Source organism: Colletotrichum fioriniae (assembly GCF_027942845.1).
Source record: "Colletotrichum fioriniae strain IMI 355084 chromosome Unknown scaffold_12, whole genome shotgun sequence".
Classification (NCBI taxonomy): Eukaryota; Fungi; Ascomycota; class Sordariomycetes; order Glomerellales; family Glomerellaceae; genus Colletotrichum; species Colletotrichum fioriniae.
In genome coordinates this window covers 1,842,809-1,856,306 of record NW_027076848.1, presented here as the reverse complement: position 1 = coordinate 1,856,306, position 13,498 = coordinate 1,842,809, and the positions used below count along the sequence as shown (strand labels likewise).

Here is a 13,498-nt window from a genome sequence, read left to right as displayed (position 1 = left end):
CATGTTCAACGTCTTTTGATGCCCTGGAGAATCCAACCATCTCCTTCTCTACGCAGCCCTCCGGTAATACCTGACGCCCTCAGGTGCGGTAGCCTGCTATCCTCATTGAGCATTTCCTCGACATGGTCTCCTAGCAGCACACTCTTCTCATCTGGGTGCACTGCCAGAAGTGCCGGGAGGGGCGAGCCCTTGACAATCCCAATGTCTAGACTGGCAGTCTCCACCATGATGATGGCCAAGGTCAGGATCGAGAGCCCGACCTGAGCCGCCAATAGCGTCAACCATGGCCACCGGATAGAGACGAATCTCTCCTCCTGCCACGCAGTCCCGCTGACGTTGCTGATCAAGAGACTTCACGGCGTTAGTTCGTCTTCATGTACACTAGAAGAAACGCAAGATTCCTCGAGGACTTACGCATTCGTGAGACCACTGGCAATGTTCTCGGTAAGGTTGCGAAGCGTCGTGGACAGGGCATCATCAAGCTTCTGAGACTCGGTTGTCTCATTGATACCGATTGCAGCTCGCGATAAGGCTGTCCCATAGATTTGAGTCCCGTTCTGGAACATGTATGTGCCGCCATCAATATAGGTTCCCGATAGAGTAGAGTCGAGAATGTCAGCAATCTCGGCAGGGCCCATCCCGTCGGCCACATACTTCTTGCCCGGGTTATCTGGTGATGTCAAGTACGTCGCGTTACTGGTCATGTTGTAAGTCTCCACAAACACCTCTCCCGTCTGTGGATTCGTATAGGAAGCGACCTTTTGCGTGACGGGAAGGTTGTCCTGTACCGTGACCCTGTATGTGTTCACACACCAGTGCAGCATGATCTCAGTGGCTCGTAACCGGGGACCGTATATCACGAAAAAGTTCCAGATCTTGGCTCCCATGGCGTCGGTGCCGTTGAACGATAGACTCGGGCCGCTGGAGATGTTCAAATTGCCATACCCATAGCTTCTTTGCAACCTCAAGCCGTTGGGAAGCGTGGAGTTCGTGCCCATTTCGATAGGGTCGCCATCAGTCTTGAGAAGGTCTGTGACATCTGGAAGAAATCAGTTGTATGAACAAGGGAGAAACTAATGTGACGATTATCCTACTCTTCATGTCTACGCATACAGCAAGTGAGGTAAAATCGTCCCAGGTGCAGTTATTCGATCGGCAGCTAGCTTGATAGTATGACATCACCTCGGTAGGTGGGGTGTATAGACTTCGAGGAATAATCTGGTTGATTGGGAACATGATATCTCCTGCCAAAAGGTCAACTTTGAGGTTTCATTTATCAATATGGGCAAGAAGACCAACTTCGAGCAGGGCCGTTGGCAGTGGCCCAGAAGTATTCATTGTTCCTTCGTGTGAGTGCGGTCTCATTTCCAGGAATAGCAACTTGACGAGTAGGATAAGTGACAACGGATTGTGTCAACGTTGAGGTCGCAATCCCAGACACCAGGATGACAGCTGATAGAATTCCAACAAGCCTGTATCATCTCGACTCATCAATATCTGCTGTTGAGTCACACTTGCTTGGCTTGAGGTGGATTCACATACCGGCCCTTCGTCCTGAGCAGGAGCTTCAAGCTGCCCCACGGCCCGCGGCTGGCTTCATCAAAGACGGCAAAATCGCCCAATGGCCTCGGCGACTTGTACCAGTTCCATTTGTACTGCGACAGACTTTCGACGACTGGGAGAACGAAAGAGGTGCGACAGAATGTGGAGATGAAGGCAACAACGGTGTTGAGCGTCAGACCAAGTGGCCAGTTTGGCAGTGGCTGATTATCGTACGACCTCAGCACCGTGACGAGAACAATGATGCATACAACGCTGATCAAGCACCATATAATCTCTGGCCACCACCCTTTCAGGATTTGCCATCGCCGTCGCGGAGGCCGTCTCATGTTGTTCCTCGTCTTCTCGGCGCTCGACGTCTTCACCAGCTCGTATTCCGTTTCACCGCTCGCAAAGGTCGACTTGGAGGGCAGATCTCTCCCAATCTCCGTGCTTCGCGGCTCGTCGGAAGGGCGTGCCGTGGACTCGGGCTCCTGATCCCAATCATAAACGTGGGTATGGGCAGATGAGAGCAGCAGGGCCTCGTCGTACCCAAGCGGCGGAACGTACGAGGGGACCGGTTTTCGCCGTAATTGTCGCGTCTCGTCGTCCTGCCCTCTTGAATCCATCACGAAGATTCGCCTGCCGCTGTGCCGCTGTCACGCATGCGAATTGTGGGCGTCTTGGTGCTGTCCTGCAAGCTTATCGGTGTACCGAGATCAATCTGTTCAGCTCCTCGTTACAGTTCCATGTTCCGGGGGGTCTCTTCCCTTTTTTACACCCGAGAGCCCGTGAAAACGCTCGTATTGTCACCGCCGCGAAGAGGTGCCTAAGTGTGAATTTGTGTGATAAGCACTACCCCAAGTTGGCGTAGATCACCCAAGCACGGTTTGATCCTTCATGCTGCGAAACATCTCTAAAGTAGCTGCCTGGGCGAGCTGACAGGCTAAGTCTTACCCGCCACTCGCTAAGAAATAGCCCGACTAGTGCAGGATTCAGGCCACTTGGAAGTGACTTATTGTCAATGAGAGCTTAAATTGCTTATTCTTATTCACTTCGTGAGTCGATCGGGTCATTGTTGTTTGTGGAACCGCGATACTGCACCGATGGTGTGAAAATATCCTAGCTTGGGGTTGGTTGACTTGAATTTACGTCCAGAACTACCTGCTCTGAACACAAGAAGGCCTCTCATTCTGATCGATAGCGGCATCGAGTCTAACTAGCAACTCATCCTGCCTCCCCGCTCTCGATGGGCCCATTTCCAAACTACATCTTGCGAAATCTATGCAAACTTGACACCGTTCTTTAGCGTCCCAATATTGGTGATGGTGACTTCCATCTTGTTTCCAGGCGTAAGCCATTTCGGGGGTTTGAAGCCCGCGCCAACACCTGTTGAGGCCCTCGAGTCAGTTACAAGGAACGACGATCGACTACATGCAGAGTTCTTACCTCCTGGGGTACCCGTCATGATAACCGAGCCCTTCTGCAGTGTAGTACCAGAGGATAGATAGGAAATGATGTAGGCACAGTCAAAGAGAAGATCATCGACACCCTCTGTTTGCCTCACTTCTCCGTCAACCTTTGTCTCAAGGTGAAGCGATTTAGGATCCCCAACAAAGTCAGGTCGTACGAGACAAGGTCCCAAAGGTGCAAATGTGTCGAATCCCTTGGAGAAACCCCACTGCGGCACGTTTCCTGCAAATGCAGCATCGCGCTGGAGCTTTCTTGATGAGATGTCGTTGCCACAAGTATACGCAGCAACATAGTCCAGCGCATCTGTCACAGATACATCCTTGGCATCTTTACCGATGACAAGACATAACTCGCCTTCGTAGTCGGCCTGGTCATCCTGGCAGATCTTGGGAATGATCACATCTGCGTCATGGTCCAGAACAGTTGTGTTAGGTTTGAAAAAGATGAAGGGAAACGGGGGTGGCTTGCGGCCGGCCTCTCTAACTGAGAACGTGGTTAGTATCCAAGTTATCATGCAGTGCGTCTGACTTACTGTGCGTTGCATAGTTCAGCCCTACACATCGGAGAATAGGCACATCCTCTTGCGCTAGGGGGCCGAGAAGCTTCTTCACCACAACAATCTCATCGATGACTTTGGTCTTCCCGGAGGTATCGTAGATGTCAGAACCTTCAATGACTTTTGCCTTCAAACTTGTCTCCTCGGTAGTGTTTCCCAGGTCGAATCCATCATGAGGGAGGATGGGCTCTCCTCGGAGGATCCGCCCATCGCTTGCAACAAATCGAATCAGTCTCTGCCACGATACCGGCATTATGGTGATTTGGCGAATAGACAACGTGAGTAAAGGTAGTGTAAAAGTACTTCAGGAAGCTTTGTCAATGTATGAACTGAATATCACCTCGCTTTTGTCACCACGATATCACGTCACCCGGCAGGCGCTACGACTGTTGGTGGTGATGACTGCCGTCACACAAGCCGCTTGATAATGGCATGGAATCGGGGATAGTGACATCTCCCCGCTAAGCATTACACGTCGCAGGCCGTCCAAAGTGACCTTAGGATAATACGTCCGACTTGCGGGACGATTCCGACGGCCTCTCGACAGGGCATCGCTACGGCGCGGAGGTTGTGGGGGAGAGTTGCGAAATGCGGGGATCCGGGGAGTTAAGGCTAAGTTTACCAGGGTGTTCACGACGCTCAATCCACGGCAATGGGCACGGGATGCATTCGATAACTGGTCGTGTAGCCGCGAAACATTGAAGGGCCTCTTTCATATGAACCAAGGATTTGATCACGAACTCCCAATGAGGTAACACGGTAAAGCTTCAAGTTGTAGACGATCTTTCTATCTAGCCTCCGATATCATATTCCCTCCATTTCAACTTATTCCAAAATGCCCGCTGCTACAAAAGTAATTCAGCCTGTCTCGCAGGACCTATTTATTCGGTCTCACAAGTCACAGAACGAGAACGAACGGACAAACGGTCACGTCGGCGATGGGTCGAACAGTCAACAGCATAATGGGCGAGCTGGTCATCGCAAGCCACTTTCCACGTCTTATCCCTCCAATAGCCTCAACTTTCTTCGAGGCCTGAACTTCGCAAAGGACGAGAAGACATCAAAGAGTACCCCATCAACGTTGATTTCTCTTGATATCCTCATTGTCGGAGCTGGTCTTGGCGGGCTTGCAACCGCAGTTGCTCTAGCGAGGAGTGGCCATCATGTTACCGTCTTGGAACAGGCCGCTCAATTATCAGAGGTAGATTTTTCTGCAACCCATCCATAAGATGTCAACTGAAGCCTCTTGGACCATCTAACCACTAGTTGTAGGTTGGCGCTGGCATCCAGATCCCGCCAAACTCCAGCAAGCTCCTTCAAAGATGGGGTGATGGATATCATGGCAGAGCAGGCAGTACGGCCCGACGGCATCTCGTTTCGTCGCTGGGAGAATGGCCATCGTATTGGCTTCACTGATCTCTCTGAATCATTTATCGAGCTCTGCGGGGCACCATACTACGTCGCACATCGTGCTCACCTCCACTCTGCTCTCTGTCAGCGGGCCAAGGATCTTGGGGTTGCGGTTCGCTTGGATAGCAGGGTCGCTGGCTACAACCCTCACCTACCAAGTGCGACTCTGGCTAGCGGCGAGACTTTTTCAGCTGATCTCATTGTTGCTGCCGATGGTGAGTACATCCTCCATGTTTTAAAATGCGATATGTATCTGGGCTAATATCTCCTTGTAATGTAGGCGTCAAGTCGGTAGCTCGAAATCTGCTCCCCTCCAACCAAGTCGAGGCAACAAACTACACTGGGTTTGCAGTCTACCGAGCCACGGTGGATGTCAGTAAGATGAGAAAGATCCCAGAAATTGCCTGGATCCTTGAAAAGCCTGGATTGCACGTCTGGTAAGCTCACATGAGATCAAGTATGTTGAAGATGGCGGTCTAACATGCTCTTTAGGATTGGGGAAGATCGTCACGTCATGACTTACACTATTGCTGCCGGCGATTCCTTCAATATGGTGCTATCTCACAGGGACTCGAGGGATCCTTCAACGTGGGAACAAAAGACCCAAGCCGAGATTCTGGGAGAGATGAGAGCAGAATTCAGTGGTTGGGACTCACAGTATGACCGCGTTTATTCTCAAAAGGTATTTGCTTAACTTGCTGACATATCGTAGGCTCACGAAGATCATCGAACTGATTGACACCACAATCAAGTGGCCTTTGATGGCTGGCGTCCCGTTGGATAAATGGGTTGCGGATTCCGAGCGTCTTGTTATCCTTGGCGATGCAGCCCATGCAATGCTCCCCTACATGTCGCAAGGGGCAGCCATGGCAGTTGAAGACGGTGCCGCTCTGGCTGTGGCCCTCAACAACATTCCAAATCGTGAAAAGCTCGGTCTTGCGCTTCAGTTGTTTCAGAGAGAAAGAAAAGCACGCACCTCCATGATGCAGGAGGCCAGCATGGTGAATGCCCTGCTATGGCACTTCAAGGATGGCCCGGAACAGAAGGCTCGAGATGAGGCGATGCGTCCCGAAGTTGAGGGTCGCAAGTTTGCGAGCAGCCCAAATCAGTGGTCCGACCCCCTCACTCAATCATGGGCTTATGGTTACGACGCCGAGGACAGGATGTTGGAGCAATGGAAATGGGAGAGTGAGGCGTAAGAAGATTGATATCGATATGACTGCAGGCTTTTGTAATACGATGGATTGTGAAAAGATCTGGTCAGTTAGCTAGAGTGAGAAGGATTGAAGGTCTCCTGTTAGAACCAATTGAGAGGATATGTTGCTTAGCATTTCGACTCGCAGACCATTATGGGAATACCTTACAGAAGTTAGTGACCGTTAAAATGGTGGATGAAAAGCTATTCATTGAGATGGTTCAACGAGAAAATCGCCCGTACTTTTATCGACGAATCACAGATGCAGGATGTATTCTCAAAGCACGTCTCGCAATCCCAAGATTAATTGTTGTCATGAATAAGGGCTCTTATTCAGCCCTCGGAAATGATAAGTTGAGCAGCTTCGATGATTCAACAACAGTTTTCTTGTTCCTGCATGTAGTGACTAAAATCGAGTGTCTAGCGCCTACCAAAACAAGTCTCCTGTAGCAAAATCATCCATCAACTCAGACATGGAGAAGTTTGCACCAGTGTTGGGGAAATCGTTGAAGTTGGGTGGGAGATAGTTCATCAGGTTGGAAAAGGCGTCATCCATTCCTCCATTCGACGCTATTTGCGTGGCCTGCGTACCCTGACCTCCGTTTGAGGGAATGGCGTGGCTTGATCCCATTCCTGCCACTTCACGGGCGACATCGTCCCGGCCCGGAGCTTTGCTGAAGTTAGTTTCCGTACATGTAGGTACATATTATAAACAGGCTCGACCACGTACTCATTTGCAAGCTCTGCACCATGAAAATCAAAGTGGCGGTGAACTTTGCGCACTTCTCTACCATGGGGTTCTGAATATCCAACCGCGCAATGCAACTAACTGCACTCTTCAAAATATCATCAAGTCGTATAGCGGTGTTTGTATAGCCTTGATCAAAGGGCATAGACCCATAGCTATCCTCGACGAGCTTTGTCGCAACAATAGTTAAAGAGGCATTGAAGGCTTGAGTGGAATTAGCTCTGGCATTCTCTCAGATAGCAGGCCATACTCACTGAAGTACAGGCTAAACCACCACGCTCCAAGGAATGAGACGGTAGGCTGGACATCATTCGCAAGTTGGCAGGCTTCAACCAGGCGGATGATAGCTTCCGCCGACCGCAGGCATACTGTTCTACTGAGATGCCACGCTTGTTGCAGCGTGGCCGCTTCCTGAGGTGACTGGGGGCTTCCATCGAATGATTGTAGGCAACGGTCTAGTATTGGGCGATGTGACAGTAGTTGCAAGTTATGATACCGGAGTGTTAGTATTACACGGAATTTCAGTAACATCATCTTCCCCTCAGTGCTGGCGACTTCGCTCGGCTCCACAAGTTGCATCGTTAGAGGTAGAGATGCCTGCCAGTCAGCCAGTTTTTGTCCGATCTGTATCACACTAGCCACGGTGTTTGTCAACGGAATGGCCGATATGGATCCAACATTGCTTTCGTATAGATCGTCAATGACGGCGGCGGTCACTCCGTAAAGCGTTCTAGGTAGCCAACTATCAGTCAAATCAGGCAAGAGGAGAACTGCGTGGTAGACAAACATGGAGGCGTTCCAAAACGCAGTGCTCTCTTCCTCGTTGGACCATCTCGAGGTATCGGAAGTTCTCTGATGGGAAATGAAATGTCTTGGCAGAGGTGTTCGGATATAGTTTTGCGGAATAATTGGCGGCCGGCCGAATGTCATACTAAGCGTTCTGTATTTCCATGGTGATCTTGTTAGATATACTTGTTTCTTATACAGCCGGTCGCTAGATCCACTGGATATGCTACTTACCTGTCAAGTACCACGCATCCATACCAAGTGCGTATCCTTATTTCTCTTTCGAGTGGTTCGAATCTTTGAAGCGCTAGTTCGGAATGGAATCCTAACTCGAGTGCAGCTTTTACAGCAAGTCCGTGTATTGCCCATGTCTGTATAGACCGTTGACTGCCTTGAAGGTACTGTGACATCAGGAGCATGGCCTGGACTTTCAGAAACCTGAGGTCAGCTAAAGGGACTCGTGCTGGAAGATCCAGCAAATACTGAAGACGTAAAGGAAGGAATTGCGGCAGTACCTGCTTCTACATTGGCTCCTGTCATCATCTTAGTCATAGACAGGGCTTTGGCGCGCCGGTAATGAACCTCTGATATCGCCTGTCGATCGCCCAAACCGACACCTGTAGCGTTCATTGTGCTCGTAGCCATGGCTAAAACCATGTGCAATAGTGCAAGCCATGCGGTTTTCGCATTCTGCATACCTGTTGCTCGGTACTGAGCGTACGCTTTCCAGAAACTCTCTTCGTGTATATAAGGAAATAGGAGACCTGTGTCACGGAAGAATTGGCGCACAAGATTGACAACCTCCTCTTCGGGTGGCAAACGGGATGCCTCGGATGGCTTTTCGAGTTTCCTTGAGTCGAAGGAATCAGTGATTGGTGACTGAGATCTAGAGACAGCCAGGATGTGTTGTTGTGTATTCTTTGCAGGCGTCGAGGATGTATCCCCGCGCTCATCTTTCTGGGTCTTGTTCAATAAGTGATCAAGCGTGCGGCGGATAATCCTCGTGAAGGCAATATTGGATGAAGGCCCTGAATTACCGGTGGTTGAATCAGCAGGTGTAGGGAAAAAATCGAGGCCCCTGGCCGTAAAGTCTTGTTTATTGTGTCATACCGAAATACGCCCAAGACTCGTCGGTGGTAAACTCAATGGTACCAACGCCATCTGTTGCGTCGGGGGTGATGCCCTGCGTGACGCTTCCATCCTCAACATTCAGTGACTCCTCGGGATAGTTGACTTCTGAGAAGTCATCGGTATGGCCAGAAATGCTACGTGGAAAGAGGACGTGTTGCTTTCCTTGTAGAAACGAGGCGGGTATAAGTCTCTTCAGCCGACTAATTTCTTCTTCGACATCGGCTAGGCGATGTTCGACTTGTTCGAGATATCTAGTCACAGAGCATGGTAAGTTTTAGAAAAGCTCTCCAGTAAGATCCACCAAACGTACTGTTTCGGTACCAGCGCATTGCTTCCACCAGAGTTGGCTGCGTAGATACACTCTATACCTTGTTCGACGCAAGCGGAGCACTGGGGCCTAACACCGTCGCACTATTTTCAAGAGTGTTCGGATTAGTTTTCTATGATTACCAGTAACACCCGGTGGGCGGTACGATCCCGTCCAGGCGAAATCTGCCAAAACTGGCTCCCACCGGCGTGGCAGTCCGAGAATGTCGCACTCACCCTTGACTTCCGAGCTCGACAGGAGCTGCAAGCAATCGGAATACGCTTCCGCTTCCGAGTCGACGCGCCTGTTGGCCCTGGAGTGCTGTTCTCCATCTCCCGGAGAAAGTCTTCGTACAGCTTACAAGTTGTGTGGCACGATAGGGCAGAGACTGGTAGAGGCGGGGATTTAGAGAGAAAGATGATCAAGTCCCCGGTGTAGTTGAAAAGGGAGGGCGGGGAGTTAGGGAAGAGCATCGAACTCTAAGTGCTGTACGCCCAACGCTGAGAGGCTGTGCTACGACGAATCGCGGATGGCTAGCGTAGTGGTTGGTTTCTTTGCCAGCGCGTCCGACCATGCTGTTTCGGCCAAGAGCTTAACTCCCCGAACACATCTGTGTTCGCTTTGTAACCTCGCCATCACGTTAACAGTATTTGCGAAACGCGGTTGGTCTTCATACGGGATGAGAGTTCGGCAAACACCCGTAAATCATGTGTTTTTGATCAAGTCATAAACACATCTCGTCAACACTGAATTATCGCTATCTCAAAAATCATCCAGGAAGAGTGAAAGAAATCCATTCCTTACTACTTGACTCAAGCAACTCGACTTACCTAAAGATCATCCTAACAATCCCAGAGCTAGCCATGTCTTCAACAACCGTCACAGAAACCTCGCATCAAGCCGAGCCGGCTGAAGACAACACCGCAGCGATGCTGCGCGCCGCCGAGGCCAACCACACAAAGCCTCTGTGGCTGCAAATGACCAGACTAAACCCCCCTCTGCCCAACCCACGGTGCACACCCCATCTTTGGAAGTATTCTGAAATTCAACCCACCCTTTTGCAAGCGGGTCAGCTTGTTACCGAAAAGCAAGCTGAGCGCAGGGTACTCATGCTCGTCAACCCTTCCAGAGGTACGCAGCTCGTGTCGATGGAGCTTTAGGTCTCTTACTTCTGAATCTCAGATCCATCTCTGACTCAAAATCCCAGATGCTCCCTTCACGACTGACACTCTTTATGCTGGGCTGCAGCTGGTCATGCCCAATGAGACAGCACCGGCACATCGGCACACGGCTTTTGCTATGCGCTTCATCATTGAGGGCAATGGCGGCTTCACTGCCGTTCACGGAAAGCGCATCCAAATGAACCGGGGAGATGTAATCTTGACCCCCACTTGGAATTGGCATGATCATGGAAAGGATGGGTCCGGCCCGATGATCTGGCTTGATGGCTTAGATTTGCCCAACTTTACCCACTTTCCTGTTCATTTCGTCGAGCATTTCTCGTCTCCGCGATACCCAGCAGACAATGTTGATACATCCCAGTCGCCCATTGTCTTTCCGTGGAGTCGAATGAAAGCAGCACTTGACGCCGAGGAAGGGCAATATGCTACACAAAGCTATCTTCGTGCAGATGGATCCGAAGGTACTTGATTTATGTTCCGCCTCATTACCATTTTTGGCACTTGAACTGACTTGTGCAACGCTCCAGTCAGCAAGGTTTTAGGTGGTCGTGCCGCCCGCTTGGCCTCCGGTGCCAAGTCCCCTCTCGTTCAGGAGACGGCATCATCTGTTTACCATATCGTCGAGGGATCTGGGCGCTCTCGCATCGGTAATACAGATCTCATTTGGAAGAAGGGTGATACCTTCTGCATTCCTTCTTGGTATCCGTATCAGCATTTCGCGGACGAGGGTCTGAAGACAGACGTATACTTGTATCGTTTTGATGACATGCCCATGCTGAAAAGTCTGGGATTCTACCGCTCAGCCGACATGGATGTAGAACGTCTTGTATCGAACTGAACGATTGTATTCTGCACCACTCACGTGTAGACTAGGCAAGCTAAATGAAACGTCTTTTGCTACGGCATGAGCGCCTAGGACCCTGGTGTCTAGGATAGAGTCTGCGAACCTACAGACGGTTGATTCTTCGCTCCAAAGCACGACTCACGTACGGTAGCTTGTTATAAGTGCGTTGTGTCAATCATTGATAATGTTAAATCACACCAAGATTCACACCAAGATGCTGCCCCTTTCTTATTCATATGAAATTTTTAAGCTCAATATTGAAAGAGGTTTGTAAGAGGGTGCTAGCAGTCGAGTGCCCAAATGTTCTTATTTGCTGCCAGGGAAGAATTATAGACGGGATCCATACGCTCGTGTTTCTATATCAACTTCACTACGCCTGCCCGTCTAGAAGACTACCCTCTCAGCCTAAGCGAGTGCTGCAGTCTTGCGAATGACTGCATCACTGAAAAAGTAAAGGGGAATCACCAATAAATACACCGCCCAGAGGATTCCCGCCATGGTACCAAACTGAGCGACAGGTCCCACCTGCGCCATCCAACTTGTAGCCGCGTAAGAGACTCCGAAGCCAACAGAGTTCTTGATCAAATTCACCAGCACTCCGATATGGCTTGCTCTAGGTGGCATGGTATCAACAGCGTACGTCAGTAACACATTCGCCGAGCAAGTCAGACCAGTGGCCAGCATGCCATAGCCAACACTGACTTGCGCCCACTTCTCCGGCGATGCAAGGCCGTATCCAATGACCAGACATCCACCTGGGCTGATTAGACCTCCGATAATCACAGCTGGCAATCTTGAAGCTGGATCCTGTCTCCCACCATTGAATCGTGTGGCTCGGTTGAACAAGTGATCAGCCAACGCACCTCCGACTGGGAGACCAATCAGAAGACCGACCAATGATCCAACACTGAGCAGACCGACATCTCGGGCACCCCACAGTAGAGGCGGGGGGCTATATACCACCGAGAGTAAGATCGATACTAGAACAGTCCAGCCAATGGTGAGACCGAATACCAAAGTTGTGACAATAACCTGTGGCGCGCCGAGAAGTTGAAGAGGCTGAAAGAGGCTCGATGCGGCGAGCTTCCAGTCCATGTCGACATATGCTGTCGAGAAAGAGCGCAGTCTCCATTGTTTTCCGATTTCTCTAAGTCCTGGATAGCCTTGCTGGTTGGCATTTTCGACTTCGGCGTAGGTAGGGCTCAAGGGCAGACCTTTAGGATTATCTTCAGTGATAACGGGGTTGAGCTCAACTTCAGCCGTCTTTGGCGAGTCCGCACGTGTTTCCGGGAGCATGATCAGTGATCCGACAAATGTGATGAAGATCAGGGCCGAGAGAATTCGGAAGTACCATCTCCAATCTCCAGTACCATCCGCAACAATTCCGGAAACGATTGGTCCGATCGATGAGCCGGCAGCTAGGAGTCCAACGTAGACAACCATTGCGCTTGCTAACTGATTGTTTGGGAACGCCTCTTCAACAAAGCTGGGCCCTAACGCCTCAACAAGCCCGCCAGCGAGCCCGCCGAGAATCCTTGATGTTCTCAAGTCATTGAATGTGGTTGCTTCTCCTGACCAAAGGCAGAAGACAAAGAACATGACAAGCGATATCAGAATCGTGTATCGTTTACCGATGAGAGATGCGGCAGGGAGGGCGAAGATGTTCTAGAGTTGAAGGTAAGTTAGTTCGCGTCTCTCAAGAGCCACACATGCAAAACTTTCAATGTTCTCATTTTGAAGATAGGCTTACCGAGAGACCTAGAGTCAAAAGCACATAGGTAGAGAGCTGGGAGGCCTCTTCCGAAGTGCAATGAAGCTCTGCAATAATGCGCGAAAATAGCGGAGGAGCACCCGCAGCAAAAGCATTTCCCAAAAGGTTGTAGAAGCTAACGTTCAGGAGAATCCAGATCCTCCACGAAAGTGGCCATCCCTATCGAGTATTCAAGAATTAGTTTGCAAAGCCCACGGTATCGTGACATCCTCGAACTCGAGGACACCGGCAACACTTACCAAGACGCTCGACTCCATCGCGGAATCATTCGATGTTGACATGTTTTGTTGCTCTTGCACGTACGATATGAGTTGATTTTTTCAAAGTCTACTTTGATAATCTAGACAAATGCTAACACGGGTTCTCGCAATTTCCGCTCAACACCGGCTCCGCCTTATCCTATCTACTCCAGCCTACCCCTTTACAGACCACGTCTTTCATTACAAGACCGAACTTACCAACCCGTAGCGTGCCATTGGTCTAGCGAGTCATTCGGGGAGATAAACCTAAGGGTATGCGTCCGCGGAGAACTGCCATAACCCCGGATGCTACCCCGC

At 50.4% G+C, this 13,498-nt stretch overlaps 5 protein-coding genes across 5 annotated transcripts; 2 read left to right on the top strand and 3 right to left on the bottom strand.

Moving 5' to 3' along the window:
- Positions 1–5: 5 nt before the first annotated feature.
- N0V96_009729 (uncharacterized protein) lies at positions 6–2,168 on the bottom strand (the record flags this gene model as incomplete). Its single annotated transcript, XM_065758730.1, has 4 exons — positions 6–339; positions 415–1,039; positions 1,300–1,343; positions 1,543–2,168. 4 exons carry the CDS (start codon positions 2,166–2,168, stop codon positions 6–8), a joined length of 1,629 nt encoding a protein of 542 aa, XP_065612795.1.
- A 653-nt stretch (positions 2,169–2,821) lies between these two features.
- N0V96_009728 (uncharacterized protein) lies at positions 2,822–3,821 on the bottom strand (the record flags this gene model as incomplete). The annotated part of the gene is made up of 2 exons (XM_065758729.1): positions 2,822–3,495; positions 3,545–3,821. The coding sequence occupies 2 exons, from the start codon at positions 3,819–3,821 to the stop codon at positions 2,822–2,824; spliced, it is 951 nt and encodes a 316-aa protein (XP_065612794.1).
- A 1,086-nt stretch (positions 3,822–4,907) lies between these two features.
- N0V96_009727 (uncharacterized protein) lies at positions 4,908–6,177 on the top strand (the record flags this gene model as incomplete). Its single annotated transcript, XM_053190395.2, has 4 exons — positions 4,908–5,193; positions 5,259–5,415; positions 5,471–5,635; positions 5,691–6,177. The coding sequence occupies 4 exons, from the start codon at positions 4,908–4,910 to the stop codon at positions 6,175–6,177; spliced, it is 1,095 nt and encodes a 364-aa protein (XP_053052325.2).
- A 3,831-nt stretch (positions 6,178–10,008) lies between these two features.
- N0V96_009726 (uncharacterized protein) lies at positions 10,009–11,164 on the top strand (the record flags this gene model as incomplete). Its single annotated transcript, XM_065758728.1, has 3 exons — positions 10,009–10,276; positions 10,353–10,787; positions 10,854–11,164. The coding sequence occupies 3 exons, from the start codon at positions 10,009–10,011 to the stop codon at positions 11,162–11,164; spliced, it is 1,014 nt and encodes a 337-aa protein (XP_065612793.1).
- A 411-nt stretch (positions 11,165–11,575) lies between these two features.
- N0V96_009725 (uncharacterized protein) lies at positions 11,576–12,613 on the bottom strand (the record flags this gene model as incomplete). Its single annotated transcript, XM_053190393.2, has 1 exon — positions 11,576–12,613. One exon carries the CDS (start codon positions 12,611–12,613, stop codon positions 11,576–11,578), a length of 1,038 nt encoding a protein of 345 aa, XP_053052323.2.
- Positions 12,614–13,498: the final 885 nt, after the last annotated feature.